Source organism: Crinia signifera, chromosome 1 (genome assembly GCF_055691185.1).
Source record: "Crinia signifera chromosome 1, ASM5569118v1, whole genome shotgun sequence".
NCBI classification, from domain to species: Eukaryota; Metazoa; Chordata; class Amphibia; order Anura; family Myobatrachidae; genus Crinia; species Crinia signifera.
This window is the reverse complement of record NC_139217.1, coordinates 198523008-198544832: the sequence shown is the minus strand read 5'-3', so window position 1 is coordinate 198544832 and position 21825 is coordinate 198523008. Positions and strand designations below refer to the sequence as shown.

The 21825-nt window shown below is 44.5% G+C and overlaps 1 protein-coding gene across 3 annotated transcripts in view; it reads left to right on the top strand.

Annotated features, from left to right (window-relative positions):
* Positions 1–3726: 3726 nt before the first annotated feature.
* Positions 3727–21825, top strand: part of LOC146066743 (putative E3 ubiquitin-protein ligase HERC6) — a 437857-nt gene continuing 419758 nt past the window's right edge. The window contains exons 1-6 of one of the 3 annotated variants that reach the window (XM_083179134.1): positions 3727–4107; positions 6849–7008; positions 13770–13846; positions 17352–17579; positions 17668–17762; positions 19407–19534. In XM_083179134.1, coding sequence (XP_083035260.1) covers positions 3885–4107; positions 6849–7008; positions 13770–13846; positions 17352–17579; positions 17668–17762; positions 19407–19534 — 911 coding nt within the window. In that variant the 5' untranslated portion in view covers positions 3727–3884. The remainder of the gene's footprint in view (positions 4108–6848; positions 7009–13769; positions 13847–17351; positions 17580–17667; positions 17763–19406; positions 19535–21825) is intronic. The other 2 variants (XM_083179133.1, XM_083179132.1) reach the window with 2 other exon arrangements.

The window sequence follows — 21825 nt, the reverse complement described above, 5'->3', positions numbered from 1 at the left end:
TGTGTGTGTGTGTGTATATATATATATATATATATATATACCATATTCTGTATTTGCAGCTAAGCACATTGTATAAGGCTATGTACATATTATCTTTTGTTATTAATTTATTTGATTGAAGTAAAAAGTACACCTGTGTAAGTTACTGTATAGACATGAAGTAAGCATATATCAAATGTTTCATTTTATTACTTGTAAATGTTATTTTAAATTCACTTCAGCGTATGATGCTGAATCGGGTCCAATATCATTAATGATGCATGCTCCTTTGGGTCATTCGTGTCTCTGTCGCCTGAACTATATTTGCCTACTCTCCTGAAAATTGCAGGAGGCTCCAAAGTTTTTGGGGAACCTTTCCCCTCCACTTGAAAAGCAGGCATATCTCCTGCTTCCTGACGACCGCAGGACATCAGCGGCGAGGTCTCCAATCCCTCCACGTTGGTACCGGCCGGGGGTGTGCTGCTGTTCCGTCCAGCTGGCCGCGTCTGTCTCCTCCTGCCTAGCTACTGCTGGAGTCCTTTCCCATGTTGGCAGTGTCCTGTCTCCTATGGGGCGCCGCCATCTTCCTGTAGCCATCCAATGGCTTTCACCGGACCTCCCTGCTCCTCCAATCAGGAACATACCCGTGATATTTAATCCCTCACCTGAGATCCAGCCGGCTCCAGTGCTTCGCTATCTCTTCCCTAGGAGGTATTCTGCGACCTGTGCTCCAGTTGTTCCTGAGCTTCCCAGTGTTTACCTTCACGTGTTCCTGTGTGCTTCCAAGTACCTGCACCTGCGTTCCCCTACACCTGTGTGCTTCCAAGTACCTGCACCAGTGTTCACCTGTTCCTGTGTGCTCCCAAGTACCTACCTGTACCAGCGTTCCCCTACACCTGTGTGCAGGGGCAGGGTGCCATGTGCCCCCCGGGCCGCTTGCCCAGTCATTGGCTGCGGGCCGCCCTGGATCACCACCTCCTCCAGCCCTCCTGCGCCGGCCGCAGCTTCCAGAACACGGCCGCGGCTACAGGAAAATGGCCGCCGGCCCCCTGCACTGATGTCCTCAGTGCAGGAGGCCGGCGGCCATTTTTCTGTAGCCACGGCCGTGTTCTGGAAGCCGCGGCCAGCGCAGGAGGGCTGCCGCGGCCAGCGCAGGAGGGCTGCCGCGGCCAGCGCAGGAGGACGCATGTCAGTCACAAACATTCTCTGCTCTCTGCTCACTGACATTCTGCCGGCCAGCACTTCAGCACCCGATCCCCTCATGCGTGGCAAATAGATGCTTGCAGACCTGAGGGCAAGCAGTATGAGGTTTTGAACTAACCTGCAATGATGAGTTGCTGGTGGGAAATTCTGGCACTGTGGGGCATATGTGTTTCTGGCACTGGGGGCATATGTGTATTTGGCACTGTGGGAGAATATCTGGCACTGTGGAGGCATATGTGTTTCTGGCACTGGGGGCATATGTGTATCTGGCACTGTGGGGGCATATCTGGCATTGTGGGGGCATATCTGGCACTGTGGGGGCATATGTGTCTCTGGCACTGTGGGGGAATATCTGGCACTGTAGGGGCACATGTGTCTCTGGTACTGTGGGGGCATATGTGTATCTGGCACTGTGGGGGCATATGTGTCTCTGGCACTGTGGCGGAATATCTGGCACTGTGGACATCACATTGTGCGGTGTAATGGGCATCATGATATGGGGCGTAATGGGCATTACGGTGTGGGGAGCATTGCGTAATTGCCATCACAGTATGGGGTGTAATGGGCATGAAGGTGTGCGGCATAATGTGTAATTAGCATCACAATGTGCAAACTGCAGGTACACAATACAATCACGGTACATGCCACACCCCCTTATGATAGGCCACACGCCTAATTTTTCAGCACGCCTCAGGCACGCACAAGCATTCTGTCGGGGGGGGGGGGGTGAGAGCCAGCCCCTGCCTGTGTGCTTCCAAGTACCTGCACCAGTGTTCACCTGTTCCTGTGTGCTCGCAAGTACCTACCTGTACCAGCGTTTCCCCTACACCTGTGTGCTTCCATGTACCTGCACCAGTGTTCACCTGTTCCTGTGTGCTCCCAAGTACCTACCTGTACCAGCGTTCCCCTACACCTGTGTGCTTCCAAGTACCTGCACCAGTGTTCACCTGTTCCTGTGTGCTTCCAAGTACCTACACCAGTGTTCACCAGTGTTCACCTGCACCTGTGTGATTCCAAGTACCTACCTGTACCAGCGTTCCCCTACACCTGTGTGCAGGGGCGGGCTGGGCCAGGGTGCCATGTGCCCCCGGGCCGCTTGCCCAGTCATTGGCTGCTACTACTCCGTGTTTCCAGGCACCTGTGCTCCCATGTCTCCTACTCCGTGCTTCCAGTCACCTGTGCTCCCGTGTCTCCTACTCCGTGCTTCCTGGTCAGCAGACGGACTCACAAAACCCGCGAGTCCTGACAGACGATTTAGATTTGGATTTGTGTCATTTTAGCTATGAACGACGGAGGGAGGGCATAAACAACCAGAGGGAGCGTGCATTGGCCGTCAGGTGCAGCAAACAGACGGTACAATAAAATGAGTGATATCGCTCAGAAGTGCTAAAATTTGTGATATCGCTCATTTTGTTGCAGCGTGGGTACGATGGGGATTTGGTAATTTGGTCTACAACATGATGGTTGACAAGCATTGGGTCAACACCATTAGGTCAACATGGGTCTAGGTCAACATGGGTCTTCTAGGTCGACATGGGTCAAGGTCGACTTAGGTCAACATGGCTTTAGGTCAACAGGTCATTAGGTTGACACAATCATTAGGTCAACATTGTCTAGGTCGACAGTCAAACGGTCGACATGGGATTTTTGACTGTTTTTTTTGAGCCAACATGTGCCAACAGGTGGTATTTCATGCTCTACCATCCACTAAGGCAAGGTGGGAGAAAATAGTGTGCCGAGCGTAGCGAGTAGTGAGCCCGAAGCATGGCGAGCGTAGCGGTGCACTTTAACCTGCATTCATGTCGACGGTGTCAACATTCGGGTGAAAAAACTGTGAAAAACCCCATGTCGACCTTTTGACTGTTGACCTAGATTATGTCGACCTAATGCTTGTGTCGACCTAATGACCTGTCAACTTTCACCCATGTCGACCTAGACCCATGTCGACCTTTCCCCATGTCGAACTAATGGTGTTGACCTAATGCTTGTAGACCAAATGATCCCGTTTCGACCAATGAGTGATTTCTCTACGTGGGACTGTACTTCTCAATTTTGTACATACTAAACACATAATGAGGGGGACGGAGGGTGGACAGAGCTACTGTAACTACAAACCAATGGATACTGATAAGATTTATGGTGAAAAAATGAAATAAAAAAACAGTAGGGAACTATATGACAACTGTGACTGGAACATACTGTACAGAGTTGTTTTTTTTTTACCTATGTCTTTATGTCAAAGTGATGGTAATATGCTGGCTGTGTCTGGTGTTATGTGCATGTATATGTGCCAAGTAATGTGCAAAATCCACACAGGGATAAGGATAAGGAAAGGTTTAGAAGAGCGGGAATGAGAAGAAAACAAACACAATGCAAAAAATGCAGAAAGGGGACTAAAAAAGCCTAGATAGATAATAAATATTCCAAAAGGAAGAACACAATCCTGAACAAAAGTAGGGAATTTTTTTTTATAACTGCCTTTTTTATTTTTCCGTGACCTCCCATAGCTCCTCCTTGGACCTCCCTTCTTATAAAACCATCTTTTGCACCCTGCCTTAACTACTCTGGTCTAGCCTCCTACTCCCATCCTCACTAGATTGCAGGCACAGCTTCCACCTTATCAGTGTGTGCACTGTGCAGACAGCCTTGTCCTCATACAGTCCTCATACAGGTACATCCAAGCTGTAATTACTGCACTCAGCATGTACTGCTGGGGGAACAACAGGTTTGGGCAGCTGGGTCTTGCTGATACAGAACAAGATGTTCATTTCCAAGAGAATGACTATTTTCATGGACAGCCAGGTGTGCAGAAGGTGGCATGTGGAGGAAGACACTCACTTTTTCTCCTAGACGATGGCATTGTTTTGTCTTGTGGTCAAAACCTCTGCGGACAACTGGGCAGAAGGACTAACATCAGCAGCTTAGGTAAGGAGAGGTGTAAATTGTTATTCCTACATCTTTTAACAATAATATTAATTTCTATACATTTTATTCTATTATTCAGTTTATGATATTTAAAATGAACAAGCTTTACAGTTCTGTAGCTCTGATGTTTAGAATATTTACTGTAGATGTGTACCAAGCATTACAGCTGAGTCTACCTCGTCCACTTCCCTGCTATACTGAAAAAATGTAAAACACAAAGTTTTTAAAGCAGTCCAAAAAACATGCAAAAATAAGGAGAGATAGCAGGGATTTAGCATTGATGTATGATGTACAGTATGATATTTCAGGTCAGGTGTGTGTGGAGAAACAGATATTTGATTATAACAACCTTACAATTAGTTGTATACATTTCTCTTAAATTTGTTCAATCTCTTCCTAAACAATTAAGTCACTCAAGCAACAATAAAAAGGCAGTACATCTGCACTGCATCACATAAATGAGCTCATGTATTTCATTTGAGCTATTAAGGTGGATGTAAGTTTCGTTTCCTCTTATCTGGGATACTAGATTCACTTTCCTTTTCTCCTGCAGTCTATTTTCAGATAATCACAGTAGTCTAGTGAGTCACATCACATCTGACACGTTGTGACTCCATGCAGTTGGCCTGATTCTGAGATGGGGCAACAAAAGTAATTTTGTACTTGAACAAAGACAAAAAGTATAAACAAAAAAGAAAGCGCTCGGGTTTTAAGGCAAAGACAATAGCCAGTTTAATGCTGCTTTCCCACTGCAGAAACGGGTAAAGACATGGTATTGTTAAATGGGACTTTAAAACGTGTCTAGCCTGAAACCTTGCATGTAAACGGTATATTACTGGTTAATTACCATATTTGTACCATTCACATTAAACCTGTTTTGAAAGCTACAAAAATGGTAATTCACCAGTCAATATACTACGTGTCCCCTTGTACCTGTCCTGACCCCCCGCCCTTGGTACCTGGCAGCTGGTACCCCCGCTCCCCCCCCCTGGTACCTGCCAGATGGTACCCCTGCTTCCCCCCCTGCCCTGGTACCCCCCTGCCCTGGTACCTGGTACCCTACCCCCCCTCCCCTGGTACCTGGCAGCAATCCATCCGGGCAGCGGGGCAGTGCAGTAGGCAGCGGCATGCCAGGGCTCCTAGTCGGCAAGTCCCCCACTGATGCAGGAGCATGAGTCAGGAGGAGGCTGCAGCTGGTGCACAGACAGCGGGGGCACTGGGGATCCGGGCAGGTCCGTGATCAGGACGAGGAAGCGGAGGAAGGTCCATTAGGAGATTGTCATTTCATCGGCGGAGGTCCCTGCCGCGAATGGGAAATATGCGCATATTTAATGAACGGCTCCGCTATTTCCCATTTGCGGCAGGGACCCCGCCGATGAAATGACAGGCAGGTAGCTAATCATTTATTATTTTTCTTACACTGTATTTTGATTGTGTGTTTGACTAGTGTTATGTTCCTGAAGCCTATGTAGAGGCTCCAACCCGCTCATAACTGTGTGCAAGTGCATACACCTAGAGTGTGATATTCAATCTCACACATTCTGTGATCCCCCACTGCATTGATACAGAGGTATACCCAGAAGCACGTATGAGGGACTGCATTAATGACTAAGCTAACAAACAGGGCATAACCTTATTTAGAAGTGCCACTGTTAGATAATAGCAGCATAATCCTGCTATTTTCCGCCTGCACAGTTACATATAGCGATTTGTGTGGACAGAAAGGAGTCCTAAGAGGTCATTTGACCCACTTCTATACAGCACCCAGTACATAAGATCTGGCAGCGATTGTTGCAGAACATTGTGGACCTGCAAAAAATTGCACAGATCTGGGTAGCCCAAACACTAGATCACCTAACTAGGAGTTTTAAGAGGTTACTGAACCCACTTCTATACGGCACCTGATAATAAAGATCTGCCAGTGCGGAATATCTAGACCCACGAGGCCTGCACAGAGTCAGGTAGCCTACACATGGTGCAATCAGTGAAACCAATCTACACTATAATAGCTATATCTGCCTGCCACCACAGTTTTTTAATGTGTGAACCCCACCTATGTACGTTTTGTGTTGTGTTTAATAATTTTCGCAGCCTTTTAAAAATGAATCAATAAAGGTTCATTTTTAATAAAAATTCTCTCTGAGGTGCACCTTAAAAAGGACATATCTGTCTCTTCTTTGCATATACAGGTTGAGTATCCCGTATCCAAAATGCTCGGGACCAGGAGAATTTTGGATAACGGATTATTCCGTATTTCGGAATATTTTAATATTTCAATTATGTATTTTGAAGTATCTTGCATGTATGCTGTATAAACACAATAAATACACACAAATATATTTTATTACCACATAAAATACACAAATATATTTTATTTGTTCAAAAAACAAGGTTTCAAAACATGAAACAAAATTTGTGTCCTATCTCAGATATTGAATTTGAATGCCAAGCAATCATTTTCTTGCACATATATAGTGCCAGTTACATATCATGTCCTCAGTGGTGCTGTTACAAATGTCCCCAGTGAGTTTTTAGCAAAAAAAAATATTTTTTTTTCACTTTCTGGAATGTATGGTTTTCGGAATAATTCGGATAACGGATACTCGGATACGGGATACTCAACCTGTAGTATATTGTACATGGTTTGAGAGCTTTAGGCATAATTATAATATGCTGGAGGATCTGTAATCACTAGCTTCTGCAAAATCAGATAACCTACTGTCTGCATTGCTTCATGGCAGAACAAATCCATGCACTGGAAGCCCAGACTATTGTTGATGTGAGCTGTGGGTCAAATCACTCTGTGGCAATATGTAATGAAGGCAATGTACTTACGTGGGGTGAAGGAACACATGGACAACTTGGATCTGGACAATTTCCTCAGCAAACTCCTATTCCAAGGTAAACTACAATTCTGATACACATAATGAAGTATCCAGTAATCCAGACAAGAACAGTGTTTGCAACAGGGTTGGCTGGTTTAAACCACCTTGGTTAAAAAAAAAAGCTCTTGTTTAATATGCTGTTTCTACAGGTACGACACTGTGACTTCTTAAATAAAAAAAAAGCCTATTGTATGGAAATCCCTGGTAATATTTCACATTCTTTTTGCTTGTGGTCTTTTCACCTAAGTAAGATGAGCCAATGCTGTAAATAACACACACAACAAAGATATAGTGAGTCAAATCAGATAAGAGAGGTGCTAAATCTGTCTAGCTTCAAGCGTCCCCCCCTGAATATTCGCATAGGACAGGAAAAAGACCACAGTTAACACTCTAAGGGCCAGATGTATCAAGCTTCAAAAAGTGATTAAGTGGAGAGTGATAAACAACCAGCCAATCAGCTCCTACCTGTCATTTTTCAAACCCAGCCTGTAACATGGCAGGTAGGAGCTGATTGGTTGGCTGTTTATCACTCTCCATTTTATCACTTTTTGAAGCTTTATACATCTGGCCAACAATCTTAAAGAGTAAACAACATCAACACATAAAACATGCAATACACACCTCATGGTTTAATCTTCATGTTTTTTTTTTTTTTACTACGATTAAGGCTTCTGCATAAACCTCTTAGCTATATCGGGTGTTTGTGTTAATGCTACTCCCGGTGGGTCTCTAAGTGCTGTTATGGTGTTTTGAGAGTGTTCCGCTTTTACAAGCCCTGCTAAGAAGCTCCCAGGCCTATCCCCCTCCGCGTATCTGGTATGCCCAGCAAAGAGTTCTCTATACCTTATTTTATCCGAAAGGCATTTACGCCATGTATCTTGGGCACTCAGCCAAGCCTCCTTATTCTCCTGTGTTTTGTTCTTAAGATACTGTTGTTCCAACCGGGAGCAGTTTACTTCAAGTCGCTGTTCTTCCTTTTTATAACTATTTTTTAACTTAGCTACTTCTTTTATAAGTAATCCCCTAAGGTTTGCTTTAAAAGCATCCCAAGTGACCTCTGCCGAGGCAGAGCCTTGGTTCAGGTCGAAAAATTCTTGCCACTGGGGTTCTGCATCCTCCCCCACCTTAAAATGAGTGAGCCATTTAGCATTCAGCTTCCATAGGGAATATCCCCTCTCCTCCCCCAAATCTACACTAAGTTCTAATGGAGAGTGATCCGATATTCCCCTAGTTAGGTATCGTACATCACGTATTCTGGGCATCCATTCCCTGGTGACAAGCGCCGTCTATTCTGGAAAACGAGGAATGTGTACTTGAGAAGCAGGAGTACTTCTGTTCCATGGGGAACCTCGTTCTCCAAGCGTCTATTAGCCCCATTTCCCTAATCAGGTTTGCAAACCCATTTCCTCGAGGCTTTCCCCTGCCATCCCTATCTAATATTGGGTCAAGTATATTGTTAAAGTCCCCCAAAATCATAGTCGGGGTTTTAGGAGATAAGGCCATAAACTCTGCTGCTTTTTTTAATACCTCAAAATTAAAGGGGGGTGGGATGTATATTGTCATAATTAGGAGTTCCAGCGGGCCTTGTTTACACTTCATGAACACGTATCTCCCATCCGGGTCAGTGCAGATATCTGTTGGAGTAAAGGGTATGCCTTTGCGAATTAGTATCGAGGTACCTCTTGATGGGTTGGTAAAGGTGGAATGATATGCCCAGCCTATCCAAGGTTTTTTAAGAGCAAGTACCTTATTCCCCACTAAGTGTGTCTCTTGTAGACATATTATGTCGGATGCATGTTGTCGAATTTGACGCAAGACCAGGGACCTTTTGATCTTATCATTGATCCCCCTCACATTCCATGTGAGGAGGCTATATTTTATGGCGACCATGCGTCAGGGGGCAATCCCCCTTCCAAGTGTGTTCCGCTAAAACTGGAGTTTTCTAAATAATAATGTAACATTCCTGTGTTAAGTTTAGTTAACCTAGTTACCCCTCCTTTACCCCTCCCTCCAACCCCCCACCCTGCATGCCCTACCTCTTTTCTCCCTTTGACATGCCTCATGCCCCTCCCCCCCTTCTGCCTCCCAACCACAATTCTATCTAACACACCAATTTCATGCATCCCTTGGGGCAATAGATATAATGGCTAGAAGCAAGGAGCTCTCTCCTGCTCCTAAAGGCCATCACAATCATACAATCCCCAGTAGGTGGCTAAAATAAAAAAAAATTAAAAAAGATATATACCTTCAATTACCATAACGTGCCTTGCTATTATTCCGCATAGTTAATTGAATACATCAAATCTTAATCGCAATATTATATTTCTCCCATTCATTCCTGCCCTCTCCTCAAAGGGACTCTATCGATCACAATTTAGGTTTTTAATCTGGCAATTTTTGCCAGTGCCCTGAGGAGGGGAGGAAGGAAAAGGGAAAAACAGAAAACAGAGTGAACCCCCAAGTCGGGGCACATGGACATCATGAGCTATCTTACATGTCTTATTATTATAAGGTTACAAAAAAATGCATCCAATCCTCGTAAAAGATGATATACATACATTTATACCTTCAATTGGCATATCTGCCTTGCTATTGTTCAGTATAGGAAATTACATATATCCAACCCTAATCTCAGTATTTCATTGTTCTCATTCATTCCTACCCTTTCCTCAAAGAAGCACTATCATATAAAATCTAGTTTTTAGTGCGACATTTAATAATGCCCTGAAGAGAAGAGGGAGGAAGAAGGAAGAACAAATAAAATAAACCCCCAAAACAAAGCATCTTCCATGTCTTGTTGTTATAATGCTGCTATCTTCCATATATTGTTATTATAATTCTGCTTAAGTACAGTCAGCCCTAATGTCCATGTTTTTGATATTCACAATCAGCCCTACCCTCTCCTCGGAAAAGGCATTATCAGTTAGATCTTAAATTTTAATAGAACACATGGTGTTGATGCCTTAAAGAGAGGAGGGAGGGAAAAAAATAAATAAACACCACAATAAGAAGACGCATTTAAAGGTTATGATAGCCTATGAAATTGAGAACCGCAAGTTCCTGAGTTAATTGATCGCCAACGGGCGTTTGCCTGGAAATTTAATGTCCAGCCAGGCTGCTGCCTCTTTTGGTGTAAGGAAGAATTTAGCTTCCCCTTCAAAAACCACCCGAAGCTTAGCAGGTAAGAGGATCACATACTGAATTTCCAAGTCCCTCAGCCGCTTTTTTATTTCAAAGAACTGTGCCCTTTCCCGCTGCACTTCGGTAGCATAGTCGGGAAACACTGAAATTCTTATATTTTCCCAGTGCAATGGGCCTTGAGTTCTGGCTAGCTTCAGTACAATGTCCCGATCTGTATAGTGTAACATTTTTGCTATAAGTGTACGGGCTGGGGCACCTGGAGTGGGTGCTCTCAGGGGGACCCGGTGAGCCCTTTCGACTGAGAAAAATTTAGAGAAGGCTTCTCGGCCGAATACTTTAACCAGCCAGGTTTCCAAAAACGCCTCTGGGTTTAACCCCTCTGTTTTTTCGGGTAGTCCAATAAACCTCAAATTACTTCTCCTAGAGCGCCCTTCCAGGTCTGTGACTTTAGAATTGATTAGCTTTAACTGAGTGGTCAGGTTCTCTATTTTTTCTGTCAATGGGGAGACGGCATCTTCCACTGCAGAAGTGCGGGTTTCTACCTCCTTAACACGTTCCTTGACCTTTTGCACTGCTTGTCGAATTATGTCTAGGTCTTCCTGGACCTTTTCTATTTTATTTGCTAGCCGCCCTTCGCTTGCTGCGAGGGCGTCCAATACTTTTTGAATGGAGGGCCCGCTCTGTTCTGTCTCTGGGGGGGTGACAGGGGGTGAAGTCTCTGTCCTTACAGAGGATGTTGGGGTGCTCGGTTGCCTGGCATATTTTGCGAGCTTATTTGCAGCTGCTGCGTTCTGTGTTTTTCCCATTATCAGCTTCGGGAGTGCTGTATAGCTCAGCTGAGGTTCAGAGCAGGAAAAGTGAGGGCTCAATTTACCACAGTGATGGATTTATAAGGTTTTATACAAATGTCACTGATATAGGCCTTTGCAGCTATGTTCCGCTGCTTGGTGCCTTTCTCTTATATATCCTTAAATATAGTTAAAAGTTACTCACAGTTCGAGGTGGTACCAGGCTTACTATAGAGTATAGAGCAGGGAGGTGTTCGGCTAAGCTGGTCAAAAAATGTGATCGTCCTGATTGCTTAGGAAACGTGTTCAACTCAGCTAATTCAGAGAGGTCGCTTGTTTCAGCCCTGGTGGAGATTATTCAGCACTTTGGCCCAGGATCAGTGTGCTTCCTCTCCCCGGGTAGGCAGCGCAGACTAACCGGCCCAGCTCTCTGTGTCTCCTCCTTCCTCCCCCAGCACCCGTCGATAACCAACTACGGTGCTTTCCGGCGTTCGTGGCTCTCACCCAGAACCGCCGTTGGGTGCCCGTCTCAGCAGCACTATCTCGCACCTGCGGCCGCAGGTGTCTGGCGTGGATGTCTGGCGTGGATGTCTGGCGTCGCTCGTCTTGCGCTTCTCTTGCCGCTTGCTTCCCCGGCTCCACACTCACGCGTCTCGTTTATGGCCAGAGCGGAAGCTCCGTCTCACCCCAGAATTCACAGCCGGGGATGCCTTGCTTCCGGTCAATGCGTTACCGGCGGTCCTTATCCGCTCAGCCGTCTCTCAGCTCCACTGTAAGTAGTCAGACCTGCGGTTTATGTAGTCAGGTGTGCGCCTCCTTTCTTTTCCCACTATCAGCCACTCATCCCTGGGAAGAGTCAAACAGGATTACAGGCAGCTCATGGAGCAGGAGAGACTCGTGCAACACGTCTCACTCCCTGCTCTCCGTAGCCACGCCTAATCTTCATGTTTAATTCAACTCAAAACCTTGTGACAAATCCAGTGGTAATGCTTAACTCCTTTTTTTAAAAGTACTTTTGGATGTTTTAATTATGTTTCGTATTAAAAAAAAATGATTGAAAGATCTTAAATCATATCAAAGCCTAACAACTTTGTATTGGTAATGCTAGAAAGCAATAAAACATGGTTGATCAAGGTTTATAATACATAGCAATGTTTCACAGCATTATTATAACAAACAGGATTACTTTTTTTTCCCATTAAAAAGTTAACAGAAAAATAGTAAAAAAAAACAACCTTTAAAAAAAAATTTTTTTAACTGTTTTTTTTTTTTTCCATCCCTGATTTGCAAGCTCAACTAGTGGATTCACAGTTTCTAGTGAGAAAGGTGTTTTATAAGTATAGGCGAGTGTGACCCAATCCATAGAAGCATCCAGATGATCAACATGGGATAAGAGCAAGCAGGGTGGTCATAGAGATGAAAGCAGAAATATAGCGGTCCAGAGTCAAAAGATGATAAATCAGTATAATAGTCGTACAAAGTCAAATTTAAAAAAATACTCCAATAAAATCAAGAACAAAGATTCAAAGAAACTTAATCAGAAAGACAAACACCTTTTAAGGCCCCCATACACTACGCGATTTGGGCCCGATTTCACCCGGGTCAAATCGGGTGAAATTGCCCAAATAGCGTAGGCTATGACATCCAATCTGATCCGATGAGCGTTCCCGTGCGCATCGGATCAGATCTGGATGTCGGACGGTCTGCACATAAGATAAATCTTATGTGCAGCCGGCATTGAGCTGGTCTGGAAGAGTGGGGACCGGAGAGCAGGGTCCGGTCCGTGGGTGATGCAGAAGGGGTAGTCAGCTAGCGGCAGGAGAGGTGGTGGGGAGCGGGGTCTGGTCCAGCTGCAGGAGGGGTAGTGGGCTAGCAGGTGGACTGGAGAGGTAGCGGGGAGCAGGGAGAGCTCGGCGCATAACAGAGTCCGGGTAGCAGCGAGCGGGAGAATAGGAAACATCCTATTCAAAAGACTGGGCGGGCAGGGCGGTCACTGATTGGCTGAGCTCTCGGCCAATCAGCGGCCGCCCAGTCTTTTGAATAGGATGTTTCCTATTCTCTCGCCGCTACCCGGACTCTGTTATGTGCCGTGCGCTCCCTGCTCCCCGCTACCGCTCCAGTCCACCCGCTAGCCCACTACCTCTCCTGCAGCTGGACCGGACCCCGCCACCTCTCCTGCCGCTAGCTGACTACCCCCTCTGCATCACCCATGGACCGGACCCTGCTCTCCGGTCTCTGGTCCCCGCTCCCCCAGATGGACCCTGACGCCCCCCCCCCCCCGCCTGTAATCTCCCCCCAGACCCTGCTCTCCTGCCGCTCCCCCGGATTTATCACATGTAAAAAATGGCACATCAAGTGCCAAATCATATCAGGAGCTGTCGGGGGAGCTCAGTGGAAGTCGGGGACGACATTAGGCCGGCGTAGTGTATGGGGGCCTTTACTCTTGTATGAGGCCTCAAGACAAAGTCATCAATAGTGGGAAAAATGTCAGACCCCTCCCAATGAACTGGAGATTTTCTGTATTATTTTGCTCATTATGTCCTCTTTAGTATTAAGGAGGTGGGATAAGGAGAACCACCTACTTTACTGGGGTTCCAGATTACTATCCAAAAATCAGATTCTTCCAAACATTCCGTGAGAGTAGGTAAGTATGCAACATAGTTTGTCCGGATGCAAAGTTATTTGCCTTTTTTTCTTTCAGAATCAGATATATTTTGCTGCTCAGAATCACCCCCTCTAGCCTTTAACCTTATTTATGTCTTTTGCACTTTATGATGAGGTCAATTTTAATGTTCTACTGCCACTGAAACATTTTAATGATTGGTATTTTCTTTATTTCATATTGCAGAAGAATAACCGGGTTCTCCGACATAAAAATAATACAGATATCTTGTGGACATAACCACACAATTGCACTTTCTGACGGTAAATACTTATATGTTTCTGACAGTTAACTTGTTCTTCGACCAAACAGAAAATCAGGTGCAGTGCTTAATAACAAGATCCATATGTAATCACCTAAGTGTTGTTATCAATCTATATTCTGAATATATATATAAATAAATAACAATGTTTTTACACCTTCGCATTTACCCCTTCATTGCATGATTTGTTTTTTTTTTTATATTTTCATGTTTCTTGTGTATTGTATGGACAAGGAAAAATAATGTCCATACAATACACAATACACATCATAAAAGGCTAAATGGAAGACAGAGTAGGAGAATCTGCCGCACAGGATACACTATTATAATAAGTAGAAATAGATATTCTGGCCCCCTAATTTCTTATAACTGACAATGACCATCAATTTATACAGGGGTGTGCTACCACTGACATTATCATTAGAATTAGATACACAAGAAAGAAAAGTATGTTGTGGTGTGGTGCACCAAGGGAAAATATGAATAAAATATAACCTTTATTGAGACATTATTTAAGACTGCGAAATATTAAAAAACATTTAGATGACTAACAAAGTGAAAATTGTGCATGTTTAAAAACAGCACGTGCGGGGACTGATTGTGTGTTTTGGTGTGCCTCTATAACGTTATAATATGGTGTTCTGAGTAGATAACAGTGGCTGTTTGAAATCTGTGAACTGTGATTACTCCCTTGATTACATTAGTAGCCAAAGTGTTTCTGACTGTATGTGTCACTCCCCTCACTTAGGGATGTTAATGTAGCAGCACGTAGTATAATAAATTCATGGGGTGTATACAAACCTCCAGATAATTCTTACTGCCACTAGCATGTTACACAGCAACTGAGTTTTAGGTCGACAAATAGGGTGTCTTAATCAAGACGTGGTGCCAGAGGCATAACTACATTTCCTGGTCCCTATAGCAAAATCCTGAAAGCTCCCCCCACTACAATGCCACGGGGGTGGGGAGGGGGTGGGGTGTAGAGTGAGAGATAAAGGGTGCCGGGAAACAGAGTAGAGAAAGAGAAAGGGAGGAGTGTGAGGTGAACAGGAGATAGGAAGAAAGGATCAAGAGTGTGAGAGTGTCAGGGAGAGAAAGAAGGAGAGACAGGTTCAGGGCGGTCTTTTTGTATGGACTTAATGGGCACTTGCCCAGGGGCCCTAGGTGTATAAGGGCCCTATGCTATAATTAAGCGTGACCACTGTCAGTTACACTGTATAAGTTCAACTGGTAGAGATATCGTGCAACTGTAAGTGATGTTGCAGCCCTAAATAGGGTTAAATTAGAACGCTACTGCTATACTTGAGATCAGCCTAGACACAAATAAATACAACAATAATTCAAATTCCAGCCCTGAAAAGGGCTAGATGTATGAGTGGCTAGGCTGTGGGTGTCTGGCTTGGAGAGACAGAACACACAATAGTACACCATATGGTAGTACGGCAATGCGGGTGTACTATTGTGTGTTCTGTCTCTCCAAGCCAGACACCCACAGCCTAGCGGCTCATACATCTAGACCTTTTCAGGGCTGTAATTTGAATTATGGTTGTATTTAGTTGTGTCTAGGCAGATCTCAAGTATAGCAGTAGCATTCTAATTTAACCCTATTTAGGGTTGCAACATCACTTACAGTTGCACGATATCTCTACCAGTTGAACTTATACAGTGTAACTGACAGCGGTCACGCTTAATTATAGCATAGGGCCCTTATACACCTAGGGTCCCTGGGCAAGTGCCCATTAAGCCCATACGAAAAGACCGCCCTGAACCTGTCTCTCCTTCTTTCTCTCCCTGACACTCTCACACTCTTGATCATTTCTTCCTATCTCCCTCTCTCCTGTTCACCTCACACTTCTCCCTTTCTCTTTCTCTACTCTGTTTCCCGGCACCCTTTATCTACACCCCACCCCCCACCCCCGTGGCATTGTAGTGGGGGGGGGAGGGGCTTTCAGGATTTTGCTATGGGGACCAGGAAATGTAGTTATGCCTCTGGCACCGAGTCTTGATTAAGACACCCTATTTGTCGACCTAAAACTCAGTTGCTGTGTTACATGCTAGTGGCAGTAAAAATTATCTGGAGGTTTGTATACACCCCATGAATTTATTATACTACGTGCTGCTACATTAACATCCCTAAGTGAGGGGAGTGACACATACAGTCAGCAACACTTTGGCTACTAATGTAACCAAGGGAGTTACATAGGTAATCACAGTTCACAGATTTCAAACAGCCACTGTTATCTACTCAGAACACCAGATTATAACGTTATAGAGGCACAAAACACACAATCAGTCCCCGCACGTGCTGTTTTTAAACATGCACGATTATCACTTTGTTTGTCATCTAAATGTTTTTTAATATTTCGCAGTCTTAAATAATGTCTTAATAAAGGTTATATTTTATTCGTATTTTCCCTTGGTGCACCACACCACGACATACTTTCCTTCCTTGCGCATCTAGAAAGCTAAATGATAAGGCCACTAAACTGAAAGTCTGGTTTGTAGACTAACAACAAAGGATAGCAATGGCGCACTGCACATGTACCGGACTCCTCCTTCTGCAAGACAGCTCCAAGCTGCAGCATGATTGACATACTGCACCCATTTTTGTGGAAGACGGGGATGTCTACCCTGTTTTCCAGGAGTGACAAGGCCAGTGTCTGCATATTTCAGGACGACTTTACTGTCCTCACATGCAAGCAGGAGGTGGGCATTCAAAATAAGCTTAGGCCTACTTGGATGACTGATGCTGCTGCCTTTGCAACCCTTGGATACGACTGTGATTGGATGCTAGTCCTCAGTCTCTGCACTCAGATCTGAGATGCTGACAGGAGGTATATTTTTCCATCAGATGCCTCCTGCTGCATTACCATATTTTTACACTCCTGCTGAACAAGAGCATCCATTTCTGAATTACACCCAATAGTTACTTTTAAACTCTAGCCACTGGTATTGATTCTTTATTGAATAATATTCATCAGAATGATACTACTTTGTTTACTAGCCATCACAATTGTTTCAGTATTGTATAGCTGCCAACATAATAGCCACTTGTATACTGGAGTTAGCCACCATAATAGCCACCAAAATACTGGTGTCACTGGATATAGGGGTTGTCCCTACTTGTTGGCTTACAAGGGAACCAATACTTCTGGTGTTAGCTATGCATTAGTCACAAGATTACCAGATTCATTAATAAAGTAATGCAGGGGTTCTCAAACTCGGTCCTCAGGACCCAACACATTTTCCAGATCACCCGGCAGGTGCACAGGTGCATTCTTTACTCATTGAGGGATTTTAAAAGATCCACAGGTGGAACTAAATATTTCACTTCTGTGAGGAGACCAGCAAAACATGTACTGTGTGGGGTCCTGAGGACTGAGTTTGAGATCCTGTGAAGTAATGGATCCTTGGCCAAGACTTTATTTTGAATATGAGTCTCCAGATAACAAAAAGCTAATCCTGAAAGTCATACTTGTGTTTTGTTTTTTTTTTGTTTTTTTTAGACAGCAACGTGTTCTCATGGGGAAAGAATGATGTTGGTCAGCTCGGCCTGGGAAATCAGATAGCAAATCATGCAAGTCCTCAACTTGTAAAGTCCTTGAAAGGAATCCCTCTGGTTCAGGTTACTGCAGGGGGTTCCCAGAGTTTTGCTCTGTCTAAATTAGGGATTGCATTTGGATGGGGAAAGAACAATGCAGGACAACTGGGATTTGGAACTGACCCCCAAAAAGGTACGTTTTATTTCTGAATGCACAACTTTAAGACATAGATATTTCAGACAATGAATTAAATGGAATTGATTTTTTTTTTTTTATTAAGCAGGTGTATTCAGACCAAAAGCAATCAATTCTTTGAGATACCTGAGTGTTATCTACATAAGCTGTGGGGATGAACACACTGCTGTACTGAGTAAGGTAAAAATAAAAGTTTCTATCAGTTCTGTTCAACTTAACGGTTGCCAGTGGCAGATTTAATGGACATCTTGAGGGCCTCATGTCCAATATTGAGACCATGGTCACGATGTTGATCTAAAGCTAAGTTTTCGGATCCAGAAGCTACTGTAGCATGGAGCATCTTTTTACACAAGAAACCTCCTGTGGTATTTGAATATATTTGCATCTCCGGGTTATTTAGAGCTTTTACAAATGTGAACATTGAGGGCTAATAGTTGGCCTGTCTTGCTGTCCTTTATGCAATAAATAAATATTTATTGTACACAAAATGTCAACATGTTAAGTATCAATTTAGCTTCATGAGGACTGAAGTTCATATATTGATTTACCTACTTGATCTCACATTTGTCACCTAAAGCTCTGTCGGTGGCTCATCACAAATTATGCTCAACAGAGATTAAGGGCCAGATGTATCAAGCTTCAAAAGTGATAACATGGAGAGTGATAAACAGCCAGCCAATCAGCTCCTACCTGCCATGTCACAGGCTGGGTTTGAAAAATAACAGGTAGGAGCTGATTGGCTGACTGTTTATCACTCTCGATGTTATCACTTTTGAAGCTTGATACATCGGGCCCTTAATGCTAATTTATCAAACAAAATGGCACATATCTCATTGCAATCCATTGTAAGGGTTACAGAAGGCCTATTTCAGTATAAAGGTATGTCATATTTATCCTATGGGTGAAGGCTGCAGACCTTCTTTCATGGAACTGGCTATACCTTGCACCTCTTGTTACATGGATAACGATGGTGGGATATGGGCCATACAGTAGGATCTCTCTCTTATAGCAGGTAGATTACTATCTGTAACCCTTACAATACTCCGGGTCTAAATCAGCTCAATAGCACCAGCAGTGGGTGACAGGTGGTAGTACTGCGTCCTTCTACAATGTGTGGGACTACAGCAAAATAGGACTCACGCTTCTAAAAATGAACGAGGTTATCAGATTCTGATTTAGATAGCGAAATAACAGCCAGAATCTGATTGCTTGCTATGGGCAACATCACCTCTTTTCCCTTTTAGAAGCTTTAGTAAATATACCAGCTGTATTTGCAGCAGCGCACGTGGACAACTCCACGCAGTGCTGTCAACAGATACAGGGCAAGTTGTACTAAGTTTCAAAAAGTGATTTAATGGAGAGAGATAAACCACCAGCCAATCAGCTCATAACTGTCATTTAAAGTCTGTGCCATGACAGTTAGGAGCTGATTGGCCGTCAGTGTATCACTCTCCATTTTATCACGTTTTGAAGCTTAATACAGTACATCCGAGGCAACCACTGTATGGCAGAGCCAAGCATGCTGTCAGTGAGGATTTGCATGCATCACACTCTTGTTATGGATGCATGGTTTTGAGCTGGTGGCTGCTGTGCCATCTGTAGCTGCCCCTACTATAGGATGCACGTTTTAATTATTCCAATAAAAAAAAACGCTGTGACCTAGTTTTTTTTCTGCACAATACTCTTGTTTTATTATTTCACAATAAGTGGAAATTATTAGCAGTCAACACCAAATGACTGTTTACAACATTTTATGCAACCCTCCTAAGATATGTAACACTTAGGTTATAACTTAGTTTAATAATAACATTTTATTTGTACCAGGATGGCACCGTGTATACATTTGGAGATGGCTCATGTGGGCAGTTAGGAATCAGATCCGTTGCTCAAACATCAGTGCCTCAGAAGATAGAAGAATATGAAGGACAGGTTTCTCAGTTAGCTTGTGGGAGGTAAGTAGTTAACTATACCTGTCCAGGCATGGGCGTAATCAGTAATATTTCTGGCCAGGCATGGGCGTAACCAGGTGTAACCATGATGGTAATGATGATAATCACCAGCACAAATCTTGCATGCCCAGATAAATAATAATGATACTATTAATAATAATAATAATAATAATAATAATAATGATAAATATGCAACCAGCACTAATGCTGCTAGACTAACTATCAGTGTTTGTATTCATGTCACCTTAATTTGTTTGTAGCACCTTACAGGCAAATACTGCAGAACAAAGACATTAAACAATATATACTAACAGACAGTAAACGTGCGTACACACTGCACTTTTGTTCCGATATGGGGCAGTCCTGTCAGATGAAAATTAAACAGCAAAGAACCGTCGAACGACCGATTATAGACGGTCAAGACAGTTTTTTGCCATTTATCGCTCGTACGGGACAGTGTACACACCTATACAATTGAATGGCCGTCCGACCCAGAACGGAAGAACGGCCCCACAATTGTATATATGTGTACCCAGCTTAAGGGAAAATAATATCAAACAGTGAGATCTCTATGCAATTGAGAGAACCCTAGTAACAATAGTACACAATAAGATGTCAAATTATTGTAGCCAGCAGCCACTACTGGGCTTTGCCAGCAACAGCTGGTGGTACTTTTGCAGCTAAGCCAGGAGTATGGGATCTCTACCATATTGCTCAACTAGCCCTAGGCCCAAGGGCGTAACTAAAATAGGTGCAACGGGTGCAGCTGCTATGGGGCCCAGACCTGAAGGGGGCCCATCTTTGCTGTGTAAGTAATATATTTTACATACATTTATCACCATTAGTTTCTAAATAGGGGGCCCTTACAAACATTTGACAATTTTCGTTTTGGCCAGCAATTAAAAAAATTGGCAGGATTTGATTGCAGGACTGCATTGCGCATGCGCACTATGATCCATACACATGCGCAGTCTACCGATAATTGCTCAGCCGGTAAATTCGCAGCTGTGCAATCAGATCTGAATAGCCCCATGGACTGCTACATCTGAGAGGCATGTCAAAAAAATGATTTACATTCAAATGTAGGTGAGCCATTGCAGACTACCCTCCTGCATTCTGCAGGAGACTCCCTGAAATAATAGCAATCTCCCTCTCTCCCTCATTAGTCTAACAATCTCCCTCATTTCACCTAACCCACATTACATTGTTACCTTTTTTTGGGAAAAAGCAATGAGAGATAACTGCTTAGGGCTCATCTACAGGGAGTCTCCTGCACAATGCAGGAGGACAGGCAACTATGGGTTAAATGCTAAGTTCATGTGCACGGCATCTACTGAGATGGTGGCAGGGACTGAGGTGGTGGGGATAGTAATGGTAGGGATGCAGGGACAGATACAGCAGTGATACAGGGATAGAGATGGCTGGGAATGCAGGGACAGAGACGGCTGGGAACACAGTGACAGAGATGGCTGGGACGCAGGGATAGTGATGACGGGGATGCAGAGACAGAGACTGCGGAGATGCTGGCACAAAGACAACGGGGATGCCGGGACAGACAGCAGGGATGTCCTGGACAGAGACAGCAAGGATGCAGGCACAGAGACAGCCAGGATGCAGGGACAGACAGTGGGGATGCAGGGACAGTAAAACACTATTCACAATCTATTTACTATGCTAACCTACTAGGGGTTCAGAGGTGCAGTTCAGTGGTGGCGCCTGGCAGGTGTCCATCAGCAATGGGGATAACAGCCCGGTAGGTTTCCGACGGCTGCGGGGATGAGAGCCAGGCCCAACGCATGTGGGCGCTCAGCGGACAGAGCTAAGGGGACAAGGGTATAGTCCACCCCAACGATCACACTAGCGGCAGTCCACGGCCCAGCAGGCGGAGGGATGCCTGGTTTAGTGTAATGTGGTACAGCTGGCCCATGCTTGCCTACCCTTTGAGGCTTCCGGCCTCCGTTAAGGGTGGGCAACCCTCCCACACCTCCCCTGTGGCCCCGTTATCCTCCTAGCCAGCCGGTTAAATACCGGCATTTGCGGGTGTACGTGGAGGGGGCAAATCGCATCATTTTAGCCCCGCCTCCTCCAGGTACACCCGCAAATAGCAACATTTCTGATGGTGGGGGCGGGGATTGATAATGTCAGGGATTAAATGGAAAATGGTTACTATACCGCGCTCACTTATGGTTTTTTTGCTTGGCGCTGCTCTATCCTCAGGGGTGTCCCGTACCCCCTGTTGGAATGCAAGTTACAAAGAAAGGTAGGGCTGAAGCGCTGCCTGTGTCTAAGTTGAA